Raw genomic sequence first — 27,002 nt, forward strand, 5'->3', positions numbered from 1 at the left:
TCGTTCCCCACAAAAGGTCAAGATTGAATAATAACTCTCGAAAAGCGTGAAATCAATGACCGATATTATTCAAACTTTGCACATCCAACTTTTTCTACCAACATTGCACATCCGAATAATATGTGACATATAGGTCTACTCTCCCTTGTAACTCCACCACAAAGCGTGTACATAAATAGCCAATGCTGAAATAAATCGGCAAAATCAAAAACGTAAATGTGCATAGACAATTTTCTTCCGTTTATCCTGAGGTACTGTTAGATGAGGTCTATACCCCAGCATTGACCTACATAAGCACCTATTTGACCAATTAACATTAAATTCCGTAAAAATAAATAATTTAAATCCGTCGCCGGACAGTACTGCATTCGGACGCGCAGAATGACGGGCTGTCATAGCTAAATCGACATAATACACTTTGTGGGAACTAGAACGTTTATTTAAAGCAAACAGTATGATAATCGTAATAATAAAGTGGACCCATCTGCTCACAAATATGGGGGGTTCGTCTCGACAGTCAATACAACAGAAGAGGCATCAGGCAACAAGACCTCAAGTTCAGGCTGGCGGCGTCAGCAGTAGCAGTGATCAGCCATCATCTTTCGTCAACATCTATGCGTAGAAGTGGCCTTTGGCCGATGTTAATTTAGGCACTATTATCGCCAAAAACAACATCTCCACAAACTCCTTTTCTCCAACATTTCTTGCTCCCAAAAATTCAAATAAGACTCAAAAACTCATAAAAGTAATGTTTTACAAAAAAAAAACAACATTTCAAATATAAATGAAACAGAAAGTTGGAAAAAATTGTTAATGAGATTGGACAAGTTTGTTCACAAACAAAAAAGTTGAGAAACATATGATTGTCAATTACACCTTATTAAATACACCTTGACAGGGGCACCAAAAGAACAAAAATATTTAGGATGTAGCTTTGTTCTACCTTCTGTAATTGTATGTTTCCATAAAATTATGAGGACCAAATAAAATTGTTGGTTTTTTTGTTATTGTTCCAATTCAAAAATAAAATGGTAACGTTGCGATAGCAAGATCACTATTCATTTCGCGCTCGGTAAAATCAATCTAAACAAGGAAAATCGTAGTAAATTTCAAACAAATGTGCATTGAGTTTGCTCAACATTTTAATCCAAACTTGTGCATATATCGTTTGTGTCATTTTTGTTAATTATATTTCAAGTTTTGATTGTTATATTCTATCACGATGTCTTAAAAACATTTGTACGCGAACATACACACACGCTATAGGATGTTCATGAAAATATAAACAGTATTTATGGCCTTTGATTATGGCGACGGTACCTTGCGAAAGAGAACAAATGTTTATAGCATTGGTTGTTCTGATTGTGTGAATTATTTCCATCCCAAGTGCATTGACTACAGTGTTTCTCAAATTAAAACCAATAAAACTCTTAAGTTCACCTGCAGAACTTGTACTAAACCTAGAGCGTCCTGTACCGGTACGTCAATACGTCAGGGTGTGTGAATTTGCATCACATTCACAAAGTCTGACTTAGGTAACAATGTGATGTAGATATGGGCTGATCGTAATAATGAACGAATGCAAAATTTGATAAGAAAATAAAAAGATATGCAGACGATTTCCATAAAACGGCTGATGGCGTTTTTGCATTCTTTTGGAAAATGTTTATGGTGGGTCCCCGGAATATGAAGGAAGGTGTATCAATCTGTAATGAGAAAAATGATGCTATATTTACAACGCTGACAGAAAATAGTAATCAATGCAAAATGACAATCGAAGCCCTCAAAAGTAAGGTAAACCATATGGAGAAAGAAAACGCTGTTTTGCAAAGACGTCTTAATCGTGCAAACGTTGTTGTTACATCGAAGGCGGGAAATCGGTGCTGGTTAAACTAAGTTCCGTATAGATACATGATAATGACAAACTATCACCATCGATACTCTATCCAACTTAGGGACATTATTGGTGGTAACATTCAGACTCGTATTCACCTCTTCAATCACTTTACCCCTAATGCTGCCGCATTGGTAGATGCTTGCCTAAATCTTATAGACAACAATGTAGTGTCCTCGTATAAGATAATTAATGGAGAGCGATCATATGTCAGGGTTACTTTCGTTAAAGTTGGATCCATGGTAGAAAAATACAGGTAGATGCATCAACGATTGGGAGCATTGATATGTCAAAATTGTTTAAATTTTTTCTTCAAAATTAAGTACATTTGTATATGTTTTCCTACACGACGCCAATCGGAGGTTGTTATAATATGCATTTTTAACAATATTTACAAATTTGAATAATTTTTCATTCAACAATTTCGATTCCAAAATTGGTTTGACAGTTCATTGTCCCAATAGCTGTGTCGAAGCGTCTAACTATATTCTTCTACCATGGTTGGATCCAAGTCAATCTACTTTAACGACTGTGAGCAGATTCTAAGAGAGCTTAATGAAGGGGATGACGTTTTCAATCGTGAAAGTCAACATTCTTCAAGTAATAATGGTGTTGTTGGTGCTGCACATATGAACGTTAGCAGCAACAATTATTACTTTTCCACGTTTAATTAATAGATTTCTTCAGAGAAATTATGTGAAATTAATATTTTTGTAATTTTTTTTGCTATCTTTCTTGGTAATTGCTTGTTAAAAATTGTATATTTTATTAAATTTGGGTTCACTAATTAAATTCACTTTTGTTATGAACATAAACCTTAGACAAATGGTTGACTCTTCATCCTATTCATATAACAATTTATTTTATATTTATAAGTCCACGAAAATGAGAGATTCAGTGATGAGGTTGGATCTTTCGATAGTACATAATTTCCTTCCCACACATTTTGATGTTTCTCATTCATCGCATCATTAGTTGACTATATGCTTCACAATTTCACACCACTCTCTAAATACTTGATTTAAATGATGTGCAGGGTAAAATCAAGAAGGTTAAGTCATTTCAAATAAGCATTCCCATCTTTGCATTTTCTGTAATTTACCTTGTCAAATTTCACTGCATAGAAGGTAGGTTCCCATCTCTGATTTGTGTATGTACAATGGAGTTATAAATAAATACTGTGACAATGAGATGCTATCAATGAATAATTTTGAAAAAAATTTTAAACATATAATTGCATGACTTTACCTTCCTGATTTTACCGTGACAGAAACAAACCTAAATCAGTTTTAAGAAAAGAGAGCATAAAATTCTACTTAAATATGTTTGCAGGTCTGGATTGCAGTGAAAAGTGGAAAAAGATACGTGCTGGTGGTTGTGTGTGGGGGAGGATTTTAACTCGATTGAGAATACATTTGACGTTAATCTTCTCAATGAATTTTTTAGTAGAATTTGAAATCAAATTATTCTTAAAAAACAGATGCATGTCGTCAACATTACTGAACGGTGCACAAGGGTGAATATTGATCTTGTCTGCAATGTCATTTATATACAATAGTTGTGTTCCAGAACCTGCAAATTAGTACTAATTAGCAATAATTCTGCTACAACGCGTTCCCGTACTCCAAAAACTAGCATAACTTGCAGCTCTCTCGACAAAAAAATGGCGCTGAATGGTGCACATTTCTGCTTGTTTAAGCTACATGAATTTGGCCGAGCAGAAATGTGCATATTGTAAATTTGACATTTAATTGGCAGGGCTAACAAGGTTGAAAAATGTATTGATACATTTCAATAAAGAAAATGATCAACTTGAAAACTAAAGGAAAAACTAATATTTGTCGTGCAAAAAACAAAAAGAGAAAATATGGAGCAACTGATGTATTCACTTTTGGATGATTCCAGCAGTGAAGAGGACTGGCTGAATGAGGAATCTGATTAGTAATTATTATTATAAATTATTAATTTTAACTTATCGTCTTCAATACTCATTTTTTAAATGTTGGCGCCCTTTTCAGTAAGGTTTCACCAGTCCGGTTTAGGCTGTTTACTTTTGGAACTTTGAATTTTGACATTTTATCGCATTTCTGCTAATTTTCCGTTCCCTTATTTTTTGAGCAAACCTAAATGGGTATTACATTTCGAACTGTTCTCTCTTCTGCTAGTTTTACTACTAAAAAAGTACTGGAACACAACTAATATAAAATGAGATGGCCCCAAAACGGATCATATTTTTATCAACACTAAAGTACAATAATTCCAACATTCTGTTATAAACAGAAAGACAATAGACGTTCTAAATTCACCACAACCACAACAAATTTCTGACGATATTAAAAACAGGTTGAAAACAGCTAAGCATAATGCCATGTTTACGTTAGAACTTTTTGTAGGGTTAACCTACTTTGAGAGGATTTATTTGAAGTAAAAGTAATGGATATGACAATTTAAATCCAAATGCAGTGGGTTAACCCTCATATATATAAACGTACTATAAAACCCTACAAACATGTAATGAGAATGCTTCCTCTCGGACCTTTCAGCCCGGCGAAAAGGTGTTTGTAAAGAGGAACAGAAGGTTAGGGAATAAATTTGATAAGTGGTACGTCGAGGGTACAATACGACGGGAAACGCGTCCATAAAAGTAATTTAAGATAAACTTTTCTCTCTTATAGATTTCTCCTGTCACTGACAACGTCGGTGTCACCAAAAATTGTGAACTACTCGGACGCATACTTTATATCAATTTCGAATGGACACGCAGCAACGTACGAAAGCTGCTCATACATGATACACAGAACGAATCTGACGGATTACGAACGCATAATTAATGAAAATGAGGAACTATTTGAGCACTTTTCTGACACCAGGGTAACGAATATCGTTAGGGAGCAAAACAAACAAATTCCTAGACTGCTTCAAACACTCCGCATAAACAGACGGCACGCTCGAGCACTTGATTTTATTGGTTCAGCGCTCAAAGTCATTGCAGGAACTCCAGACTACGCTGATTTCAAGCTACTTTCAACAAAAGAAGACTTGCTCATCCAGAACAACAATAGACAGACCAACATTAACTCCGCGCTACGAGACAAAATTAACAAACTTACCGAAAGAATTAACGTATTACAGGACACTTGCAAAGCGTCTAATGTCGTGGGGGTGGATGAACTAATACTTCTCGAATTAATAACTGCAAGAAACGGGGATGTTTTTTTTTTTATTTTCTTAAACCAACTAGCCCTGTCCATTACGCTAGCAAAAGCAAATATTGTAAACCCAATAATCCTAGATAATGTAGAAATTAAAAACATGTTTGAAAATGAAGTGGTACCAATAAGCGTAGATAACATACTAAAGTCTAGTAATATAAGCATTTTTCAAAACAATAATATTATATTCTATACCATTAAAGTACCTTTAATCACTAAATTTTGCAAGTGTCTAAAAGTATATCCAGTAGTACATCAAGACTCTGTCGTCAAATTATCCATCAATGAAGCAGCTGAATTAAACGGAAAAAATCCCCTAGTCATCAACTGTATCAAAGCAGGGGACGCCAACATCTGCAAGGTCACTTCGAACGACTGTCTATCTGACTTATTGAACAATATTGCTATACACATGCCCAACAGAGTCAAGCGACAACATACCTCTCATTCAGACCATAACGGATGATGTAATTCTTTTAAACAACGTCCACAGCACAAACATAACGGACGCTGGTAACATAATGGTCGAAGGAACGGCAGTCATAACGTTTGAAACCATTATTTTTCAATGCAAAACAAACTACCGAATGGATGGAAATTCACCCTCCAAAAACTCTTAACATAAATAACACGGGCCATGAAGTAAAACTGTCACTACCTTTTCTTCATGAGATCTACTTGAAGAACACTGATAATCTGGAGGCAGCGAAGGATGAGATACAGTCGCATAGACTAGGATTCATATCATTTGCGACTATAATGGTGATACCATTCATCACATGGGTCATAATACTTATACGCAGACGAAAGAAAGAACCACTAGACGTTAAGGTAATTGAATTCCAGATAGCTAGTCGGTGCAGAGACGCCCCGATTGAAAGGGGGGGGGGGGGGGGGGGGGGGCGTTCAACAGCGGGCAAGCTACTATTAATAAGTTAACCAACCTGTTGGTACTAAACTCATATCATTATACCCTCCACCTTGGAAAGGAGGGTATATTAACTTTGTCATTCAGTTTCTAACATCCTTAAATATTCGTCTTAGACCCCATAAAGTATATATATTCATAATCAGCATAAAATTCTAAGTCGATTGAACGATGTCCGTCTGTCTGTCTGTTGAAATCACGATACAGCCCACATTATTTGACGTAGAGCGCCAAAATTTAGCAGAGCTATTTGCATTGTGTCTAGGATGGTTGCTATAGAAAATGAGATATATTGGTCCACGTTCTGGTATAGTCCCCATATAACGGTACCTCCCGATATTCGGTATTTTGATGATTTATGCCACATTTTTTCACGGATTTGTCTAAAAATTGGTATTTGTTGGTCATAATGGGTTCCAGCTTCAGTGGCGAAACATTGCATGCATGGGTCCATGACTTTATATAGCCCCCATATAACGGTACATCCCGATATTCGGTATTTTGATGGTTTTTGCCACATTTTTTCACTGATTTGTCTAAAAATTGGTATTTGTGGGTCATAATGGGTCCTAGTTTGTGTAGCGAAACATTGTAATTATAGGTCCACGTTTTGGTGTAGCTCCCATATAACGGTACCTCCCGATATTCGGCATTTTAATGGTTTTTGCCATTTCTCTTCTAATGTTTCTTTTACCCTAAGGTGGAGGGTATTAAAAGTTTGGCCCGGCCAAACTTAATGTTTTTTTACTTGTTTTATTTTAAAATACATACTATGCATTCTCGCATTACTTAAGCTGCCTGCGCGTAGCTAAAGGAATGCAAGTCTAAGACCATAGCCTCCTGCGCGTGGCTGTAGCATAAGTAGTTGTTTATTTGTATCACTAACCAAACCCATGAGAGAATGCTGACATATGCGACTCGCATGGGTACGAAATTGTATTGAACTAAGCTTTGCGCCTCTGTTGAGGGATGAAATTAGTACGGTCATAATTCTCGCGTTTTACTTCATTGAGGTAATAACTTATACAATATAAAAAGAGATGGCCCCAAAACGGATCCCTGTGGGACACCACTATTAATAACTAGTACAGATATGAATATATTAATTTACATGCAGTGCTACTGAACTGGAAGTAATTCTTCAACAAGTGAGTGGCAGTGCTATAACCTCGCCTGAATCCGAACTGAAAATTGCAGACATTCATCAAGTTCAACCAGTCATAAAAACAAAAATAATAGAAAATTTTGCAACAACAACTAATTTTCAAAAAACTTGTTGAATTTGTTATTGGCAAACTTGAAACTATAAGATCCTCACTTCAGATTTGTGGTTTTCAAAAGTAATCAATCAGCCCTACTTTGTAATGATTGTACAATGCCTTTATTCAACCTTTTCTTGTTGTACCATGTTATTTGGTCGAAAAAAAACGATGTATCTAGTTCTTTGGTTATTAAGTGAACACCCCACCTGTCGTTATGTTGTGCTTCGAGAACCCTGTTCACTGTCTCGATTTATGAATCCCTGAAGGCAATCGTTGTTTTTGTTTTGAATTTTGTTTTTATCATGCATTCCGTGTTTGGTCGGAGCTTCGTAATTTGCTGGAGCTTCACTCTTGTTCAAGTGTCTTCGACGATACGTGAAATTGCTAAAATTGCATTCAATTTCATCGTATCACTCTATTGTTGTCGATATAAAATAAAACTGAAAACGGGGAATAACACAATTCGTGCTGAAGAACTTGCTCGCACACAGCCAGCTGAAAATCGTTAATGAAGTGACTAATAATGTTGTTGTATTTGTAGTTTCTTCAAGGTGCCTGTCAATACGAAATCGTAAACTGTAAGTATTCAGGGTCAACAAACACTATTATGTTTTTGATGTTTTTGCTTTTCCTGTTTACAAATATTAGTATTACATGGTAATTTGAGCAAATTTGTGTCTGCATACAAGGCCTTTATGTTTAGAGATTTGCTAGAATTATGGCGACAGTAATTTCCTGATTGTACATCTGCATCAACATCATCAGCATCATTCCCAGAACCTCTTTGAGTCAATCAATCCACGTTAACTGCATTTCCCAGCGATAGAATTTTTTTCGTTGCATTCACCTTTTACCTCATCCTGCCCTCCTCGGGTTTATCAATTTTTATTTGATATTTGTATGTATGTTTTATTTGATATTTTGTTTCTTCTACTCCCCCTTTAGTAACCCACATTCCCAACCTTTTCAAAATACAAAATTGAGTCACGGTGAGCGATGGATGGCTGTACAATTTCGAAATATGCAGTTGTAAATCGATCAAGCAAACTACGATTACATTACAGTTCTGATGTGCCGCCTGAGAAGGGCGTTGGCGCCAACGGATGCAGTGATGAATTCACTGTCCCTGCCGGAACGCTAATCAAAATTTATCAGTGGAAAGGACCGGTGTCAGTGGGTTCCAAAATTTATAGTACTGTCCAAGTACTTGATTTGATATCCCAATTGCCGATATATGAAAATCTCTATGAATGTCCACAGGCCAATCTAACAAAAGTGCCAGAAAATCTGTGGCCCTTTGTCATAAGTATAGTTGATCCAGATGAACGTTTACGAATGATTAAAAACACAGAACACTGTAAATGGATTAGCTATCTAAAGGTTAACGATTTTGTCAGTGTCAAGGGCGAAGTGTTCTCAAATAGCGCTCAACGATTTGACTGTATTGTTCGTTATATTGGACCCGTACGAGAATTACAGCCTGTGGGATATTTCTTTGCACTGGAATTACTGGTATGAATATAAGATGTCATTTCTTGCCCATTTTTATTGTCAAAAGAAATAACGTGTAGACTTCCATGCATTTTGATAATTTGGAATTTACCGTACATCTTCATTATCATCGTCATCAGGTAATGTTCTTATACCAAGTTGACTTACGTTAAGAAAAGAATTCCCAAAAAAGAAGAGCTCAACTTGAGTTTGGTGGATGGAGGCAGATCGCTCTTAAAAATATATCAGCGAAGTCCACACTTTCGAGGTATAGATTCCAGAAGCCGTTTTCTTGCATTCTTAATTATAAAGTGAAGAAAACAGACGGCCTCGACCGTGGATTTAGCCCTTTACATTATGGACAGGTAGTTTGCATATTCGGCATGTGTTTCCGAGTTTTCTATCTTAACGTATATTTTAAACTTTTGCTGTTTTAAAATTGATACATTTCTTTAAACCTAAGTATTTATTTGGGGCGGAGGAACGGGTTTTAAATTTATATGTAAAAAAATCAGTGGCATTGTGTTAGAAATTGATGTTCTGGAATGCGGAAATCGATTTTGTTTTGAAATGGTCTCTGTATGCGTATTGAAAACATGTATCTTGAAAAACTGAAATACAATGTGGGTAAGCCCTTTGACCAACTAAACCGAAATTAAAACAATAACAGAGGCTTATAGTTAGGCCCATCTGAAATACTCATTAATAAAGCTTAAAACATATATAGATATTAGACGTAGTATATAAGATTCTTAAATATTAAATTACAGCTATATGGCTGGAGAGTACGATTAGGACCTCCAAATTACATAAAATGGTCCGTTACGTGAATATATTGTCATTTTTGCAGTGAATGTTAATTTCTATCCGAAATCACTACCACGACTAATATATCGCCCATTTACTAGACCTAATGTAGAACACCAACATTTCTTTCACTTGTTGTAAATTGTATGCCCATAAGAAAATTGGAAAGATAAAGCTTAAAACATATATAGATATTAGATGTAGTATATAAGATTCTTAAATATTAAATTACAGCTATATGGCTGGAGAATACGATTAGAACCTCCATATTACAGCATATATGAACTAAAAAATTCAATTGAGTGTTCTACAAACTAATGCTGTTAAAAACGCGCATTAATTTATCTTCGTTGGTTAAAAATCTTCATACAAAGATTTTAGACATAGATACTCGGTTTGTTATAAACGCCATACAAGAGTAGCTCTCAATTTCGAGAATCTGACAAGTTTTAGCCACATTTTTGCATCAAGTCAACAGTTAGTTATCACTTGGGGTTCTTATTGTATAGAAAAACCTCTTCGTTTAATTTAGTCAGCGATTGAATTATAATTTGACATTTAGGACTCTTGGTGGACAAAATGGCTTACTTTGTGTCATGTTTGTATGAATACAAATTATTTAAATTCGGTTCTAAAAAGTGTTTCTTTTTCAACTTATGTATAGATAATATTTGGCCTTTTTGTAATTAAATACATTTTTAATGATATGAAGAAAGTGATTCTGTAGAGAAAACTTGACCTCTCTTACATTTTTGAGTCTTTTTATTTATTTTGTCAGAAAATCAAATAAACATAACATCTTGTGCATTTATGGCAATTCTGAGTGTAAAGGTCATACAGTTAGTTCTCTTTTTCACGATTTTGTAAAGCCTTTCCAACCTTGTCGATGTCACCTTCATATGAGGGTAGCTCCATTACACGCTACATTTCAACTGTCATTTGGCGTGTCGAGTTCTTCTGGATTAAAAAATCATATTTTACTAATTATCGAGGGATTTAGCCTAGACCGTGCATTTCGTAACTTCCGTATTAATTTTAATTCAACTTGTGGGACCTATATTAGTTAAAAGAAAAACGACTGTAATTTTCTTGACCAATTTTTGATAGGTGGACAGACGGTAGAAATTTGAATTTGTTTTGACCCTTTTAGATGTTTAAAATCACAATTATGAAATAGACTAATAACCTATAACCTAACCTATAATAGGAATTTCAACCAGAGTGAGAGACTTCCCAAAAAAATGTTCAACTTTTGTACCAATTCATCGTTTCATTCAATTCCTTTAAAGAATTCTCCACTTCCACGTTTTCCTTTATAAATTTGTAAAGTTGTTCAAGTTTTTTCTTGTAAAATAAAAATATATGAATCATCGCAGCTAAAACACTGGAGCTTTTGATCCGAATAACCCAATAAAAGGTAATGTCAATGAACTACGCAATGCATTACCGTTAGGTCAAAACTAATAAGTTATGAAAAATCGTCCGACTACAAAATCGGAAGTTTTAAGTTTGAAACTCGGCGTTGGCCGACGATAGAAACTTGCTATCGATGCTATGTAAAAGTGTGAATCTTTAACGAACATACCTTAAACGGATGCCATCTGCCTAATAAAAACACAAATTTAATGTAACAATTACGAACATTTCATTTTAAAAGCAAAAAATTTCATTCCATGAAAAATAAAACAATTTCAATACAGCTACAGATTGAACTGACTTGAAAGTCCCACACCCCGACCATCGCACGAAGGTATTGATAATTTAGTATATGTTGTTGAATTTAGTATAGAAATAAAGCTATCACAAAAACAATGTTAAAATACTGTTGAGCGTGATCAGTTTATACCAAAACAATTCTACTTCATTAAGCCGGGCTGGTAAGAAACGTTGACCTGTGGACAATGGCGAAATAAATTAACTTGATTTTTATGCAAGAAATAAGTGTTTCATATTATTTAGCAAATACATATTTAAAAGCTAACCCATTGCAGCATTTCCAGAGATTCTGTAGAGATTTTCTTTTATATTTTTTACTTCCAGCACTTAGACAGTGGTCCCTCCCCTCAAGCCGACAAAATACCGTTTTGTGGAGTTTACATGCAATGTGAGTCACAACTAGCAATTTTTGCTACTGCTAATTGGGTTACACCGATACCGAAAGACATACAAAAAAAATTTTCAACACGAGAATTTTTGAGCGAAACCTTTGAGAAATTTAAATCTGCGATCGGCCCAAGCAGTGCTTTGACGGGTGGCGGGCTCAGTCGTAGCATATCGCCCAAACCCGATAAAAAACCAAAGAACAAACAAAAGGAAGCGTCAGCCACATTCTACGACACTTTGTGTGATACGCCTAGTTCCAAACCGAAAGAGATGGATTCCAAGAATGACAATTCCAGTGTGATGACAGCCGATAACGAAGAGTTCAAGCAAACCGTGGAAAACTACGAGCGGAGTTTGGAGCGGCGCACCACCAATACTGTACAGACCCAAACACAGCCACAGTCAGGCATACTCAAGAATAAACGTACAGATCAAACCAAGCCGTCATCAGTATTGAATATGGGCGACCGGGACATTGTCGTCATTGATAACACCGACATAGACGAGTCAACGCGAAATGAAGGTGAAGTAATTGTCCTGGACAAAACACGTCAAGACGTTGATCTCGTTGAGTTGTTAGGTAGCGATTGGCCAAAGACAGCAGGCGACGCCGCTGCAATACTTAACAAACAAAAATTGCAAAATTCTACCCTCACACGACAATCATCAGTAGTTGGAGGCGGTGGAGCATGTAGTAACGGCAGTAGTAATACTGGCAACCAAAAACACAATCGCAATAAGTCATCAAATCCATTATCGCACATAGTTGGTGGCAATACGAAAAAAATGAATGACTTTTCGGTCTCATCGAACAAAAATGTCGATAGGAAACCTCAAAGTAAGTATTTAAACAAATTTCAAAAGAACTTTATTCCCTAGGTAGTATTGGCGACATGGACTAGGAGATTGAGTTGTATGTGATCAAAAAATAAACACCTTTCTTACACTTGGCGTAAATTGGTGTATCACATATTGAAAAGTGTGTTACTTGTTAGCATTTTTTCATTATATTGCAACCCATCGAAGTACAAATATATATTAAATCTAGTCTGGCCTATAAAGAATTAGCCTTTCAGGCATAATTAAAAAAATTGTAGAGGAGGTTTCAAATCAGCCATTTTTGTATCACTTTTCAACTGCTGGCAATTGCTTTGTGGAGGTCTTGTCTACTAAACGATAAATTCCGGCTGCTTACACATTTAAGAATGGACCATTTAATTCTCTTGATCGGATATAAAAATGATTAAATTGACCTGTATAATAAAATTCAACTTATATTTCTACCTTTTTACAAATCGTGTAATTATTCGATTAATTAACGACTTGGTCCTAATGGGAGGCAATGTCTATTTTTATTTAAACTTCAGGCATTTCGAAATTTATTTTTACATAGAAAATGAAAATTGAATATTCCACTCGATGAAACACTACTGGTTTGCCGACTGATATTCTATGTCAAGTTGTACAAATATTTCCCTGCAAAGACTTCCGCAGCCAGTTCATTGAAATCAAGAGAGAATGTGTATGACGAAGGAGAGTGAGAGTGGCGCAGGCAAAACGATTGCGAGAACAATTGCATAACTATTTTTAGATTCCCTTGTGTTTTGAGATTCAAACTAGTGATGTTAAAATCTTTACAAAGAAAATATTCAACCAAATCAGTTGGTGGTAATTCACGCCTATGTTATATGGAAAATAATTTCGTATTACAATGTAAAGATTTTCCTCTTCTGATCTTCTGGCACAAAACTGGAACTATGAATAGGTACATTTTGTAAAATGCTTTCATTATGTTCAGATAAAATTTAGATTTTCTGATGAACCGATTATTCATTCATTGTGTGTACATAGCTTAATCTCGGAGTAGCGAGTTTTTCTCTCGCGAGCTAAAGACGCTTCGTATTGTTCCTGCTCATACCTTATTCCCTTTGACGTGACATTTAACGTTTTAGTTGTTTGTTTATATTGCAACGATTCTTACGCATCGGTTTCTCGAATATATTTGTTTTTTTAAGCTATTTTTTGTGTGTGTTTCTAAATTCTATATGTACTTATTTACATAAAACGCGGAAAAAGTTAACACTGAAGAAATGGAAATAGGTCGTGCATCAACCGCCACACCCAATGAGGCTTCACTGTATCACAACATACCATTGACCGTTTTAGAGTTTTTCACTACATCTCCTATCGGAAGTCCCATTGAATATGGCTCATATTTGTCAGGTTATACATACAACATACTTACATTTAAGAAACATTCCCAAAATGACGATAGTCTGTATTGGCCTTACTTACACTTTGTTCCTTAAACATCTCATTCACATCTGTCCCCGTCCTGTATATTACACTTTTAATCACTTCAGAATCACACAAGAAAAAAGAACGTGGTCGTAGCTGTGCCTCACCACAGATCCCCTATGAGAATAATATTACAATTGCTAATCAACCAATATATGCTAATACTCCCACTGATGATATGATCGCAACAGATGTATACGAATCGCCAGTCCTATTGCCAACAGTATTGGATGGAAACTTTTCGGAAAGTTCGCCGTTGCCAGAAATTCCCGGCACAGGTCTGGGGGTTGGATCGATGGTTGAAGTTAACATGCCCGATGAGAGTGGCCACTTGTATGGAGTTATACGCTGGATTGGAGTTCCACCGGGTGTTAAATCGATTATGGTTGGCATCGAGTTGGAAGATGACTACATTGATAAACAGCTTTTAACAACTGACGGCGGTTTCAATGGCATATCGTAAGCAAATCTCAAAATAGTGCGTAACTTCACACGTTTTAACTTTTGTTTTACTTTGTTCTAAGGCTCTTTAAATGTCCAGCCGGACGTGGTTTGTTTGTGGAGTCGCATCAGTGTTCCAGCGATAGACGTTTCACGGCTGAAGAAGGAGCTGATGGTAACGATGTTAGCGTTATCAATAACAATAACAATTACAAGACAAAACAACAGAATGTCATACCAGATGAACCACAAACATTCGGACATATGGATTGTCCAATTGTGCCCGGAGCTATTGCACCAATAAGTAAGTATGCCAAACCAGTAGATATTTATCCAAATAGTATGTGTTGTCAGTTAGGAGGGACTATTATGGGATTCCAAATATTATGCGTTATATTTTAATAACAATTAAAATGTTCAATGATACATGTATGGGAATGAAGTATTTATTTTAGTAAAAATATCTTAAATGGCCCATAAAAAATAATTCACTTGGAAGCTATGTTCTTTTTAGAGTAAAACGAAAACATGTAAAGGTGTGTTGAAGCCAACAAGTTCTTTATGTTACTTACAGCAATGTATTTACAAATCTGTGTTGAGAGAACGGATCCGAACACACCCTATGGAAATCATATGTTTTATTTTACATCCACTATACCCACGTAAAAAAGTGCTGACATTTTCAAGCTGGACTTTGTTTTTTTTTAATCTTTCTTATAATTTGACGGCACAATAATGACCTGGATTATTCATCATAGGGTTATAGAACTCGTGCAATAAGAATCCAAATACCGAGTGTGGTATAACTTCCTTTGAATCCGATGTGATTTTAAAACAGATTATTTAAAAAATGAGAAATCAAGAAAACATGTTTAGAAAGATTATTTTGTGTGCGAAAAATTGTCGCGTAAATCTCATATGATACGGTTATTCACAGTTTTTATCAAAATTAGAATGCCGTTCTTGATATTTATATATATTTTTGTAGGGGATCGCTTAAAATGGATGGGACTTTTAATCATATGAAGTTGTGTAGTTTTTAACCATTTTAAGGTTTTATGCCTCAGTAAGATGGGGAAATGTATGTATATAGGCAGATATGCATAAAATTTACTCGAAATCAAAAATCATATAACATATAGTACTGGAAGATTGGCTGCCAAGAACTTTTGCAAAGACTTGAAGGACGTTACAAAATACCGAAATTTAGAAACGAATATGGGAAGCTCGCTCTAGATGTCGCTCTACCAAGCACACTTAATGGACTTCCAAAGGAGATTCCAGAAATTAAACATAAAATATGTAGAATAAAAAACATAAAAAAGTATTATTTGCAAAAGTAATAAAATAATGTAGTACTAAAAATGAAATCTATAGCAATGGATAAGATCAAATCTGTATAAACATGTTTATAAATACTATTTACAGACAAGCCTTTTACTGGCTTCGTAAAATAATGTAATTATGTTAGGTTGATAAGAAAGAAAGTACTATAATAAAGTAAAAAAAATAATAAAGTAGAGGATTAGGTGAAAGATACAAGCGCCTTACAAATGCAGCTATTCTATTCTATTCTATTCTATTCTATTCTATTCTATCGAAGCCAATGTTAGCTTTGTCATAATTATAATTATATGAAGCTTGTTTCTTGAAGAAATGGGATGCGCGGTTGATACTCAAAAGAGTACTTTCTTCTCCAAAACATACAATTTTTAAATGATTTTGGGAGTTCGCTTATACAAATTAGGATAGAATATAATAAGATAGGTCAAAATATTACTTCGTATATTACAATTTTGTTTCTGTTGGAAGAAACTTGTTATTATGTAGAGAGACTCCACACGGCTTTCGCCAGAGAAAGTTGGGTGTGTTTTTTAAAACATTCATTTATAGTAAAAAGTATTGCGAAAAGAACTTCCTGACCATTCAAGGGCAGAAAGTCAAGCCTGAAGAAAGAATAAGGCTTGCTACAATCCATATTTATAAATAAATTCCTATGTTCATAAAAGTTAGTGCAATGTTTATTAATATTAGGGTTGAAAGCAATATTTACATTTTATGAACTCTGCCAAAGTGATTTTAAACAACAAAGATAATTCTGAAAAAGAAGGGACATATTTCGTTACATAACTACTCTCTAACCCAAACTCATAATGTGATATGTAATCGTAAGGAAGTTAGACATTCATGTTTAGCATTATCTCCCTCACAATCATGTTTCATACATTAAACAAAAACAAAATAGGTCTTAAGTTATTCACATCCGTGGTATTTTTTTGGAGAGTAGTTATGTATAGAAGTTTTTGGAACCGTCCATGGCCCTAGGGGCTATGTAACTGTGTTAATTGAATATAAATAAATAAGTAAAAAAAATAATAATTTTGACAGCTCTCTATACACCTGGAAAGGCAATTCAACTACTTTTTGCTAAAAACCAATTTTCATCTGTATATCATATATTATAAAGGAAAGTAGGAAACTTCCTTTGGTTTTGTGTTTTCGATGTGAGCGCTTAGCATGCAGTTATACTGAATATTGAACCAATAAACACATATGCCACATATAGAAAATGGTGTTCTTTTTAACTGCCATTAAACTAGAAAGTAGAAACATTGAACACTATCCGAGAACATTTATTTTTCATAAAAATATTTAAATAATATTTATTATTTTAAGAATGTTTCGGCTTAAACGATTTGGAAGAATTGTGTGGTAAGTTTAAGGGCATCCAAGGGCATCATAACTCGTGTTATTTGGACGTCACGTTATTTTCCATGTTCGCATTCACGCCTGTGTTTGATGCTGTCCTTTACAGATCGCCAGACAAAGAGGTAAGCCAAATACAACTTGTTCTTTACGAGAATTTAAAAATCATGGGTGTGTGTATGTGTTGTTATTGTTTAAGGATATAAGCCATTACACGGAAGTACAAACCGTTTTGAGGGAGGAAATTGTTAATCCTTTGCGCAAGCACATGTTCGTTCGTGCTGATCGGGTAATGAAGTTGCGTCAACTACTGGACAAACTTAGTTCGGTGAGCGGATTGACTAGTGAAGAAAAGGATCCGGAAGAATTTTTAAACTGTTTATTGGCTCAAATATTGAGGGCGGAACCGTTCCTTAAGGTAATTCGCGGATTTTACAATTATTTTGAAGAGGCATATAACTTTAATTAAATATATTCATATAGTTGAATTCTGGTCAGGATGCGTACTACTATCAGCTGTTTGTGGAGAAGGACGACCGTTTGTCATTTCCCAGTGTACAGCAGCTATTTGAACAGAGCTTCTTCACTTCAGACATTAAACTGAAAGAAGTGCCTTCCTGTCTTATTATCCAAATGCCCAGATTTGGCAAGAACTATAAAATGTATCCACGCATTTTGCCATCACAAGTATTAGATGTGACGGACATTATCGAAGATTGTAAGTATGTTTAGAATAAGTGTTTATATTTTGTGTCAGAAGGTTGATATAATTATATGTTTTTGCCTTATTGCAATATTTTATACAGTCGGCCTGTGCTCTTGTAGAAATCAATCAACTTGTAAACTATTGACTATTTTGTGACAAACTGTTTTTAAAAGGGAAGTCACAGAAAAAAATATTTCTTGACCAACCGAAAAATAGGTAAAATTAAAATGCTGATTATTTCGGTAATTAACGAAAAGCAATCAAAATAAGGTAGTCACAAGTCCTACCCAAACCAGCAGTGCTGTCATATTTAGACTTTACAAATATTTGTCAGTAACTCATAAAATTAATTAAAAATCCAATACTAATTATGTCACAAGACACATTCTTTCAAAGCGCAAACGTCGGACAACTTTATTTTTTAATTTTACAAAAAATATGGCTCTCGTGTTTCGTATACAGTTATGGAACTGAATTTAAAATCATTTGAAAGTGGAAAAAGAGTTCCAATATAAAAATCAGTAGTAAAGGTCAAGAGTCGGGCGGGGCCGACTATATGATACTCTACACCAATATGCGTATTTTGCAAAGCTCCCGTAACAAAAAAAAAGGGTTGCGCTCCGGTACGGTACATTATCGGTACAGTACCATACTGTTTATTTTCGAACGCTGCCTTCAAACGGCCAAAGAAAACGTCACACGCTGCCCGAATGTTGCTCTGCGGTATTTTGGCCCATTCCCGGCGAGGCGCTTGCTTGAGGTGATCAACACTTTGGTATTTTTTAGTGCTTTCCAAAATACTTCAGACACAATAGTCTAACGGATTGGTATGCGGATATTTTGGTGGCCATTGAGTGCTGGAAATGAAGCGAGGAACCTCATTTTGTAATCATTTTTGGGTGGCGCATGCTGAGTGCGATGATGCTGAGTCCTGTTGGAATGTCCAAGATCTGCGGCCGAAATGTTTGCGTGCCCAAGGCTTTAATACACCCTCCAGAATATTTTCGCGATAATATTCGGCATTTATTCTGATGCCACGTTCGATTAATACGAGCGGAGAGCGACCATCGGTTGTTATGGCGGCCCACACCATCACCATGGCCGGCGCTTGAGTTCTGGTTGCCAACCGAAGGTGCATATTTTCAGCTGAACTCTTTGGCAAGTAACCACTTTCATTTTGTTTGTTTACAAACTGCTGGACAATGAATGTTTTCTCATCGGAGAGAGCCAAATTCGGCAGTTCACCACCTTCGGCCAAACGAAGCAACTCTTTAGATCTTTTAAGTCTATTTTCTTTCTGTTGCGGTGTAAGTTCTTGCACTTTTTGGAATTTCAATGGCTTTACCCCGAACTAATTTTTCAATAATGTAATATTGAGATATATTCAGCTCACGAGCCATTTTTCGGCCACTGCGACGCGGGTTTCGATCAAGTCGCTTCTTTACTTTACGAAACATTTCTGCTGATGTTGCTGTTGTCTTCCGTCCACTTTATTGACGCCGGGCTACGTTACCAGTATCACGGTAACGAGCGATGGTACGAGACACAAAAGATTTATTCACATTCAAATGTTGGAGTTCTCTAACGATAGCCACTTGTGGTTTTCCAGCCAAATACAAAGAAATCACACTATCACGCTTGAATTCCATCACGAATAACTTTTTTCTGGAAAATTCTCACCAAAATGCTTTTGTACGCTTGTAAACAATATAATGAGCTGTCACTGGAATAATTTTAACAGCTGTTGGAAGAGTGGCTTGGAAATGACAGCAGTCTGAAATTGGTTGCAGTTTTTTCATCTCACCCTTTATGGTGAACAATAACCTGAAATCGGATGAAGATGATATCAAAGCTACATAAAAATCTGAACATATCACTATAAAATCTTCTTATGGAGTGCATATTGTGCATGTGGGAGACTTAAAACCCCAAAGCGGGTGAAACATATGTATGGAAGATGAACGGATTTTCTCCAAACTTAAAGTACATTCTTCAAGGCTGTATTAAATAAACCTGAAATCGGTTGAAGATATATATTCGAGTTATATCTAAATTTGAACCGATTCTCACCAATTTTAATAGGGTTCGTTCTTGGGCCAAACAAATATTGTTTCATCTTAATCGGATAATAAATGCGAGATCTTCACAGACGGGCAGACGGATGAATTGACATGTATACATCGACTTAGAAAATGTTTCTACGAAGATCCTCAAAATTAACTATGGGTCTATCTCGCTTTCTTTTCCATGTTACAAACAAATGCACAAACACATATTACCCTTACCACTATGTGTGGTAAGCCAATGTAAGGTCAGCCAGTAAGCTATTTTTTTTTTTCGAACGTTCCCACGCCTCACATTCCCACCCCTGCCGACCGAGGGGGCGACCTCCCTTTACGGAGGGATCGTGTACACATCATGATCCGCATCATAATGGGAATTCAGTAGGAAATTGAAAACCAGCTACAGAATCGAATTCATCAGCTAGTTCGTCAAATAATAAAACATGTATGTTAATTGTTTAAAAATAAAATTATTCTAGATTTAATAACTTCTAAACTCATACAAAAATCTACATTACAATACACAGAATTAAAGTCAACACACATTTTACTAAGAGGTTCGCCCATTGAATAATTCGTGCGGTGAAAATCAGTAAATAATAATTGGTAGTATCTACTAGATCTAAACGGAACATTAATTCTAATAGATGAGATTAGGAAATCTGAAGGTATATTACCATCTAATATTTTTAGTACAAACATGGAGTTCAACATATACGTCTGCTTTTAAGTGTAGGCAACATAATTAATTTTAGCCTGCTAGCATAAGAAGGCAAAACAAAATCACTATTCCAATGTAAACCTCGTAAGGCAGATAGTAGAAATTGTTTTTGCACGGATTCTATTTTATCTGAGTATATTGCATATTGAGGATCCCATACAACAGAACCATATTCCAATATTGGTCTAACAAGAGACGTAAATAACTGTTTTGTTATATATGGATCAGAAAATTCTTTGGCCCACCGTTTAGCAAAACCTAAAACACCATTTGCTTTATTTACCATTGTTATTACATGGCTATTAAAATTTAATTTTGGATCCATCAAGAGGCCTAGATCGACAAATGAATCTATAGTTAATTACAGATAATGAATGACCGTCAATATTATATTGTAATATCAGAGAAGAAGATCTGGAGAAGCACATATGCTTACATTTGCTTAAATTTAACTCCATACAATTTAACCTGCACCATTTAAAAAGGCTATCTAAATCGTTTTGAAGTAAACTAGATCGTTTATCACAATTATGGGAAATGAATAATTTAACATCATCTGCGTACATTAACAATTTCGAGTAATTTATGGAATTAGGTAAATCGTTGATAAATAAAAGAAAGAGGACCGGTCCAAGGTGACTTCCTTGTGGAACACCCGATGGAACGTTAATCCTTTTGGATAGATACCCTTCAAACAAAACTAGTTGTGATCTATCTTTTAAGTAAGATGATATCCATTTGACTAAGTTTGTGTTGAAACCCATATAATTTAATTTATATATTAGGAGTTCATGGTTAACCCTATCAAAAGCTTTACTAAAATCAGTATAAATTGTATCAGTTTGTTTACGCTGAACAAATCCTTTTATTACTGTTGGCCTAAATTCTATAAGATTTGTTGTAGTTGAAAGACCACTACGAAAACCATGCTGATATGGACTCAATATAGATTGAATTTTCTGTGAAATTACTGCAGTAATTAATTTTTCAAACAATTTTGGTATGGCACTTAATTTTGCAATTCCTCTATAATTTGACACATTAGTAAGACTACCAAACTTATGTAAAGGTATAATGTAAGATTTTTTCCAGAAAGTAGGAAAGTGACCAAATTTAAGTGAATAATTAAACAATATAGTTAACGGAAGTGCTAATGTTTCTGAACAATATTTAAGAATTATATTGATTTGAAAGTCAAATCATAAAAGTGTAAAACAACAAAGTTTGTTGTCAAAAGTAATTTCTTGACTGACATTGGATCCGATAATAGGAATACAGGTTTCTATATTATGTAAAACGTTAACGCGTCCAGTGCGGATTTTTTTAAGGTTAGAAAAGTGACACCGCATTTGTTAATATAGTCGTATTTTTTATATTGTGTAAAATTGCAAAGTAAAGTAAACCTGATATACAAGTGTATTCACAATTCAATTTGAAAGAACCACCATTTACTTGCGATTCCTCAAAGTCTTGTAAGATTTATACAAATTTAACGAATATATTTTTAATTTTATAAAAAAGTCAATTTTTTTGTCAAATAAAATAATTTTTAAACATTTTTTGTTTTGTCTACATTTTTGGACAACAAACTTTGACAAGCACGTCTGCGTTCTCAATATTTTATAATAATTTGTACGAGAATTTTTTATGAGGACGAACTGAGATTTTTTAAATTTTTTTCTGAGAATTGAAAGAAATTGTCCATTAAAGCCCCAACAGGTGGGTCGTCAAAACAATTTTAATGCAAGCCACACACAATACAACTGGTTGTACAACCTGTATTCAAAATTGTATCGTTTGTGGGCCGGTTGTACGAAGTTGTGTCTCGGTTGTATGAAAAATCAAAATTTTTGGATATTTAGCATGTTGTACCAATCGATTGTAACGTTTTTGGGCATGTCGCATACAATTTCATTTTGTTTTTATTTTTGAAGAGGCAACACCATTGTTTCGCACATCAAAACAATACGAAATTCAAACAAATGTGTGATTTGAATGTGTATATAAAATGGAATTTCAATTTATAATGTGGAATTTAAAAAATTAATAATAAATAAAAGCTATTGAGTCAATTATAGAGCATGCATTTTTCCGGTGTCGTCTTATCTCAAATGAACTCTTCGAAAAGTGAAGTTGTACAAAGAGGTTGTATACAAAGTTGTATCGATTGTGGCCGAAGCATACAACTTGACAATACTCCGGGTTGTACCAACGGTTGTATTGTGTGTGGCTTGTATAAGACATTTTGTTGAAACATATTTCGATATCCTTACAAAATTGAAAACTTTTAATTAAGTTGGAATTTTTTCTATTCACAATATTTTAATATTAATCATTAAAAAGAGATTTTTCTCTCGAAAGTGTTTAGTAAGAGGGAGAGAGTGAGAGAGAAAGCGGACAAACCTATTGCTTACAATAAGAAATGTTCATGCGGTTTCTTGAATTATCTTTGTTGTAGTTTTTAGGTGGGTGACTTAGAACCTTATAGCATGTTCACACGATAAGTTGAATGACGTTGTTTGCTCTCAGAATCACGTACACGAATTAACCTGTTCATACGGCACGATTCGTAATTCATAGTAAAATAATTCCTTTTTTTAAAAATTTTGTTTGTTTAATTTAAATGGGAATTTATACGAAAATACATTAAATTCACACTAATATAAATAGAAGAAATTTTAGTTTTCCTCCCAAAGATTTATTATATCATTAATTTTACAATTTTCATTCATGTTTTCAACTTTTTGTGTAAATGTTGACATTTTGGACCTATTTTAGTATTTTTCTATTTTCAAATTCTGCTGGAGAGACACTTGTCAAACTTTTTTCCTGCCGACACAAACATTTTGAAAATATTGCATCTTTTGTTTCCAGTTTTCTGCGGAAATTTCAACTCGTGACAAAATGCGCACCTCGGATGAGAGAGAAAACAAAATGTACTTTCGTTTGAATGTACATACGCCATTCAACATTGTAGTTTTCATTCATAATTTTCAGTCTTCCCAAAAAATTTTAAAATTTCATTAAATTTTCCTATTTTTAATTTTTAAATGTCATAATTTATTTTTTCGATAAATGCTCTCATTTGTTAGGGATGGGACATATTTTTTCGTTGTTCTGAGAGTGATTTGATTTGAACAACGTACAAATATGAGTGTTCGCTCAGGAAATTTTGTGTGAAGAATTAAGTAGTTTTTTCATAGTTAAGGGTCAAACAACGAATAGAGAGCGAATCAAGTGTAGTGGAAACGCCACATTACCTAAAATCAGTACACTGGGCAAAATGCCCAGCCGTATACGCAAATACAGAAGGTCCACATTTTCAAGCTAACCAAACACAAGTTATGGGCATTCATAAAAATAATGATATTCTTCCAAATCGAAAATTTAATCATTCCTACTATGTTTTACTTTTTCTAGCTCCACGACAATGTTCTGTTTGCGGAAAGTTAGCCGAATTTGAATGCCGTGATTGTTTTGGTGTCCTACAGAGCGGTGTTGGCTTAGAAAGCACGTCCTTCTGCCCAAAGTGCCTTGAAACTGTTCATATGCATGTTAAAAGGTGAACTTGAATTGCAATAGATATTATAGTGTTACAGAGAAATAACATTTTATATTGACAGGAGAAAACACAAACATCGTAAATTATCAGTGCCTCAAGATTTCCGAGTAATGGCCGATCACATCATGACCGTGCCACGACTCTACATGGAATTATTTGCAGTTGTTTGTATTGAAACATCCCATTATGTAGCATTTGTAAAGGCTGGTTCGGGTCCCGATGCTCCGTGGTGCTTTTTCGATTCTATGGCTGACAGAAAGGGTAGGAAGCCTAAATATAGCCCCATTATTTCTTTAATGATATGCAAATTTCTTTTATGCAGGCGAACAAAATGGATACAATATACCCGAGATGATAACAGTGCCTGATTTGCCCCAATGGCTTTCCGAAGAGGGATCTCGAATCGTAAATGAGACATCTTCCAATGACAAAATGCTACCCGAACATGCCAAACGATTGTTCTGCGATGCCTATATGTGCATGTACCAGAGCACTGATGTTATGATGTATCGTTAATCCGTTTCTTGTTTCGTATTTATAATTTCCGTTTGTTGACAACTGTATTTTTTGTCTCTAATTTTGCAATTGAACTGTTGTTTAAAATGAAAACATAAAATGTATTTGTTTCAAACAAACACAGCTTCTGTATAAAATCTAATGAAATGCAATTAAAAAAAATTAAATTAAAAAATTTAATTATTCGCGAATTATGTCCTTTCTTTTATTTTGCAGCATTACATATATTTTTCGTATGAATTAGTCTCCGTTTCATGGCGGAAATGATCTAAATGGGTTATGGGTTTTTATTAATAAAAAAGACCGGGCTGATATATTGTGCGAGTGAGCGAGAGAAACGCGTTTCTGATAATCTACCTCGCGAATTTCAGGCAGGCTATAGTTATTCCGTTATGCCAACTATGTTGTTGTTATTGTGGCAGCCATATTGTGGTAACAGTAGGATTAAGGGAACGTGTGTTGAGGGAATATCCTGAAAACATGATGATATCGCATGAATCTTTATTCGTCAAGACAACCTTTTCTCATTGCAGCAAAAGTACACACGTCTTTGTTCAACAGGATTGACCTGGAACAACAACGTCTTAGCATATCACGGAATGACTGATCCGGGTTATTTTGATCCGTGCGTGATGGAACAAAAACCCATACCTTGGTTCTTTTTGCTTTGTCAAAACTTCATAGACCAGCGAATCAAAGCCGTTTGAGAGGCCACATCCCTCCGGTTAATGGCTGTTAACAGGTATTGGGGTATTTCAATGCCTCCTTAGAATTAAGTCATTCCGTCCTACGAAAAGGCAAAGTCAATTGTTGCTACAAATGTCGCGTATTAAATGAGGATGTTCTCGGCCAAATAAAAGAGAGTTTCACTGTTCACAAGACATAACTATTGTGTCATCTGGTCTGACAAATGACTTGACAACATGCCATTCGCTTGGGTCAGACTATCCCCGCAAAACTGTCTTCATAAGCAGAGCGCCCGATTTCATCACCTCTGAACTCGGTACTTTCCTTTAGCACGGATAGCATGAATATCTTAGCAGATGCAGTGAAACCAGCGAATGAGTGCGATGAGCCGTTATCCTACTGATCACAGAATTCGAGAACTGGTATTTGATGTTAACAGTTTGGTACAGGAGCACAGGAGGTGGTTTGGATCATCTGAAGTATTGTGGCATTTGAGCCGAAAGAGTAAATTAAATCGCTGTTGAACCATTGTAGAAAGGATGATGGGACCTCAGTTCGAGCATACGGATAGTTAAAGGACGAAACAAAGAGTATTTGATTGTAGTAGATCTCTTTCTGCCGAGATGACAATCAGAGAGTTGAGCATCTCGTAAAAGTCATTACATGGTCTTCGAAGCCTGGCTTCCCGTTACTGAAGCCAGGCAAGAATGAAGAATGACAGCAAAGGGGAATCATACAGGCCGATTTCGCTTTTGTCGTCAGTAGCAAAGACTTTTGAAGCTTCACTCTTCCCCATAGTTGGAGGAAACTTTATAGTTGTCGACAATCAGTATGAGTTCCATACATACATAGTATAATAGCATTGCACGCCACATATATAAGAAGAGGACTAAACACGAACTTGCCTTGACATCGAACAGTGTAGTTGAAACGTTGGATAATCAATTACAAAACCCCCTGGTGTGAAGCAGGTGGGATGATGGGCTCAACTTTATATCTGTATTTTCTGTTTCTGTGCACAGTTGTAAATCTCTTTTTATAATCTTGGAAGTTAATGGTCTAAGCATTTTATTTGGTGTCGTATATTTGCCGACAGGTAACTTGGATGATTTTGAATTTGGTCACCATGATCCTTTGATTCTCGCTTTTCAAACATTATTGCTGTTGGTGACTTTAATATTAACTTATTTAATTCTTGCGGATGTGATTTGCTTCGATCGTTGCGTTCTCGCTTGAATTAATCAGTTGTCCATAATTCAAAATAAACGCATTTTGACTTACGGTGTAGATCAACATCACTTATGGCTTATATGCTTATTAGTGATATTTCCCTCATAGCATATTCTGATCAAGCTTAATCACCTGGTATTTCTGACCATTGCTTATTATAAACATCTTTTGTTTTTTGATAATGAAACCCACACGGACTTTATAGAATGCCGTAATTATGCTGGAATTGATTGGGATCGTGTGATTTCATTCTTAAATGCGTATGATTTTGAATGATATGAAAATGCTACTGATGTTAATCCTAAATGTATTCTTGTCTCAAACCTCTTAAGTTAGGAAACCTGTTAATACTCATGAGGATAAACGGATGAATTC

General features: G+C 35.2%; 1 protein-coding gene across 6 annotated transcripts; it reads left to right on the plus strand.

Moving 5' to 3' along the window:
- Nucleotides 1–7,592: 7,592 nt before the first annotated feature.
- Nucleotides 7,593–24,901, plus strand: LOC101889912 (ubiquitin carboxyl-terminal hydrolase CYLD). Of its 6 annotated transcripts, none has more exons than XM_011291964.3 (11): nt 7,595–7,874; nt 8,242–8,808; nt 11,635–12,535; nt 14,061–14,454; nt 14,520–14,740; nt 17,113–17,267; nt 17,342–17,560; nt 17,626–17,860; nt 24,053–24,194; nt 24,256–24,455; nt 24,517–24,901. In XM_011291964.3, exons 2-11 carry the CDS (start codon nt 8,293–8,295, stop codon nt 24,708–24,710), a joined length of 3,177 nt encoding a protein of 1,058 aa, XP_011290266.2. In that variant the 5' UTR covers nt 7,595–7,874; nt 8,242–8,292; the 3' UTR covers nt 24,711–24,901. The 6 variants fall into 6 exon arrangements, with proteins under 6 accessions (XP_019890449.2, XP_011290266.2, XP_058984019.1 ...); XM_059128036.1 differs by having other exon boundaries at nt 11,635–12,220; XM_011291965.3 differs by having other exon boundaries at nt 7,596–7,874; nt 14,187–14,454.
- The last annotated feature ends 2,101 nt before the right edge of the window (nt 24,902–27,002 follow it).

The sequence above is a fragment of the Musca domestica genome, unplaced genomic scaffold (assembly GCF_030504385.1).
Source record: "Musca domestica strain aabys unplaced genomic scaffold, Musca_domestica.polishedcontigs.V.1.1 5, whole genome shotgun sequence".
In the NCBI taxonomy this organism is placed as follows: Eukaryota; Metazoa; Arthropoda; class Insecta; order Diptera; family Muscidae; genus Musca; species Musca domestica.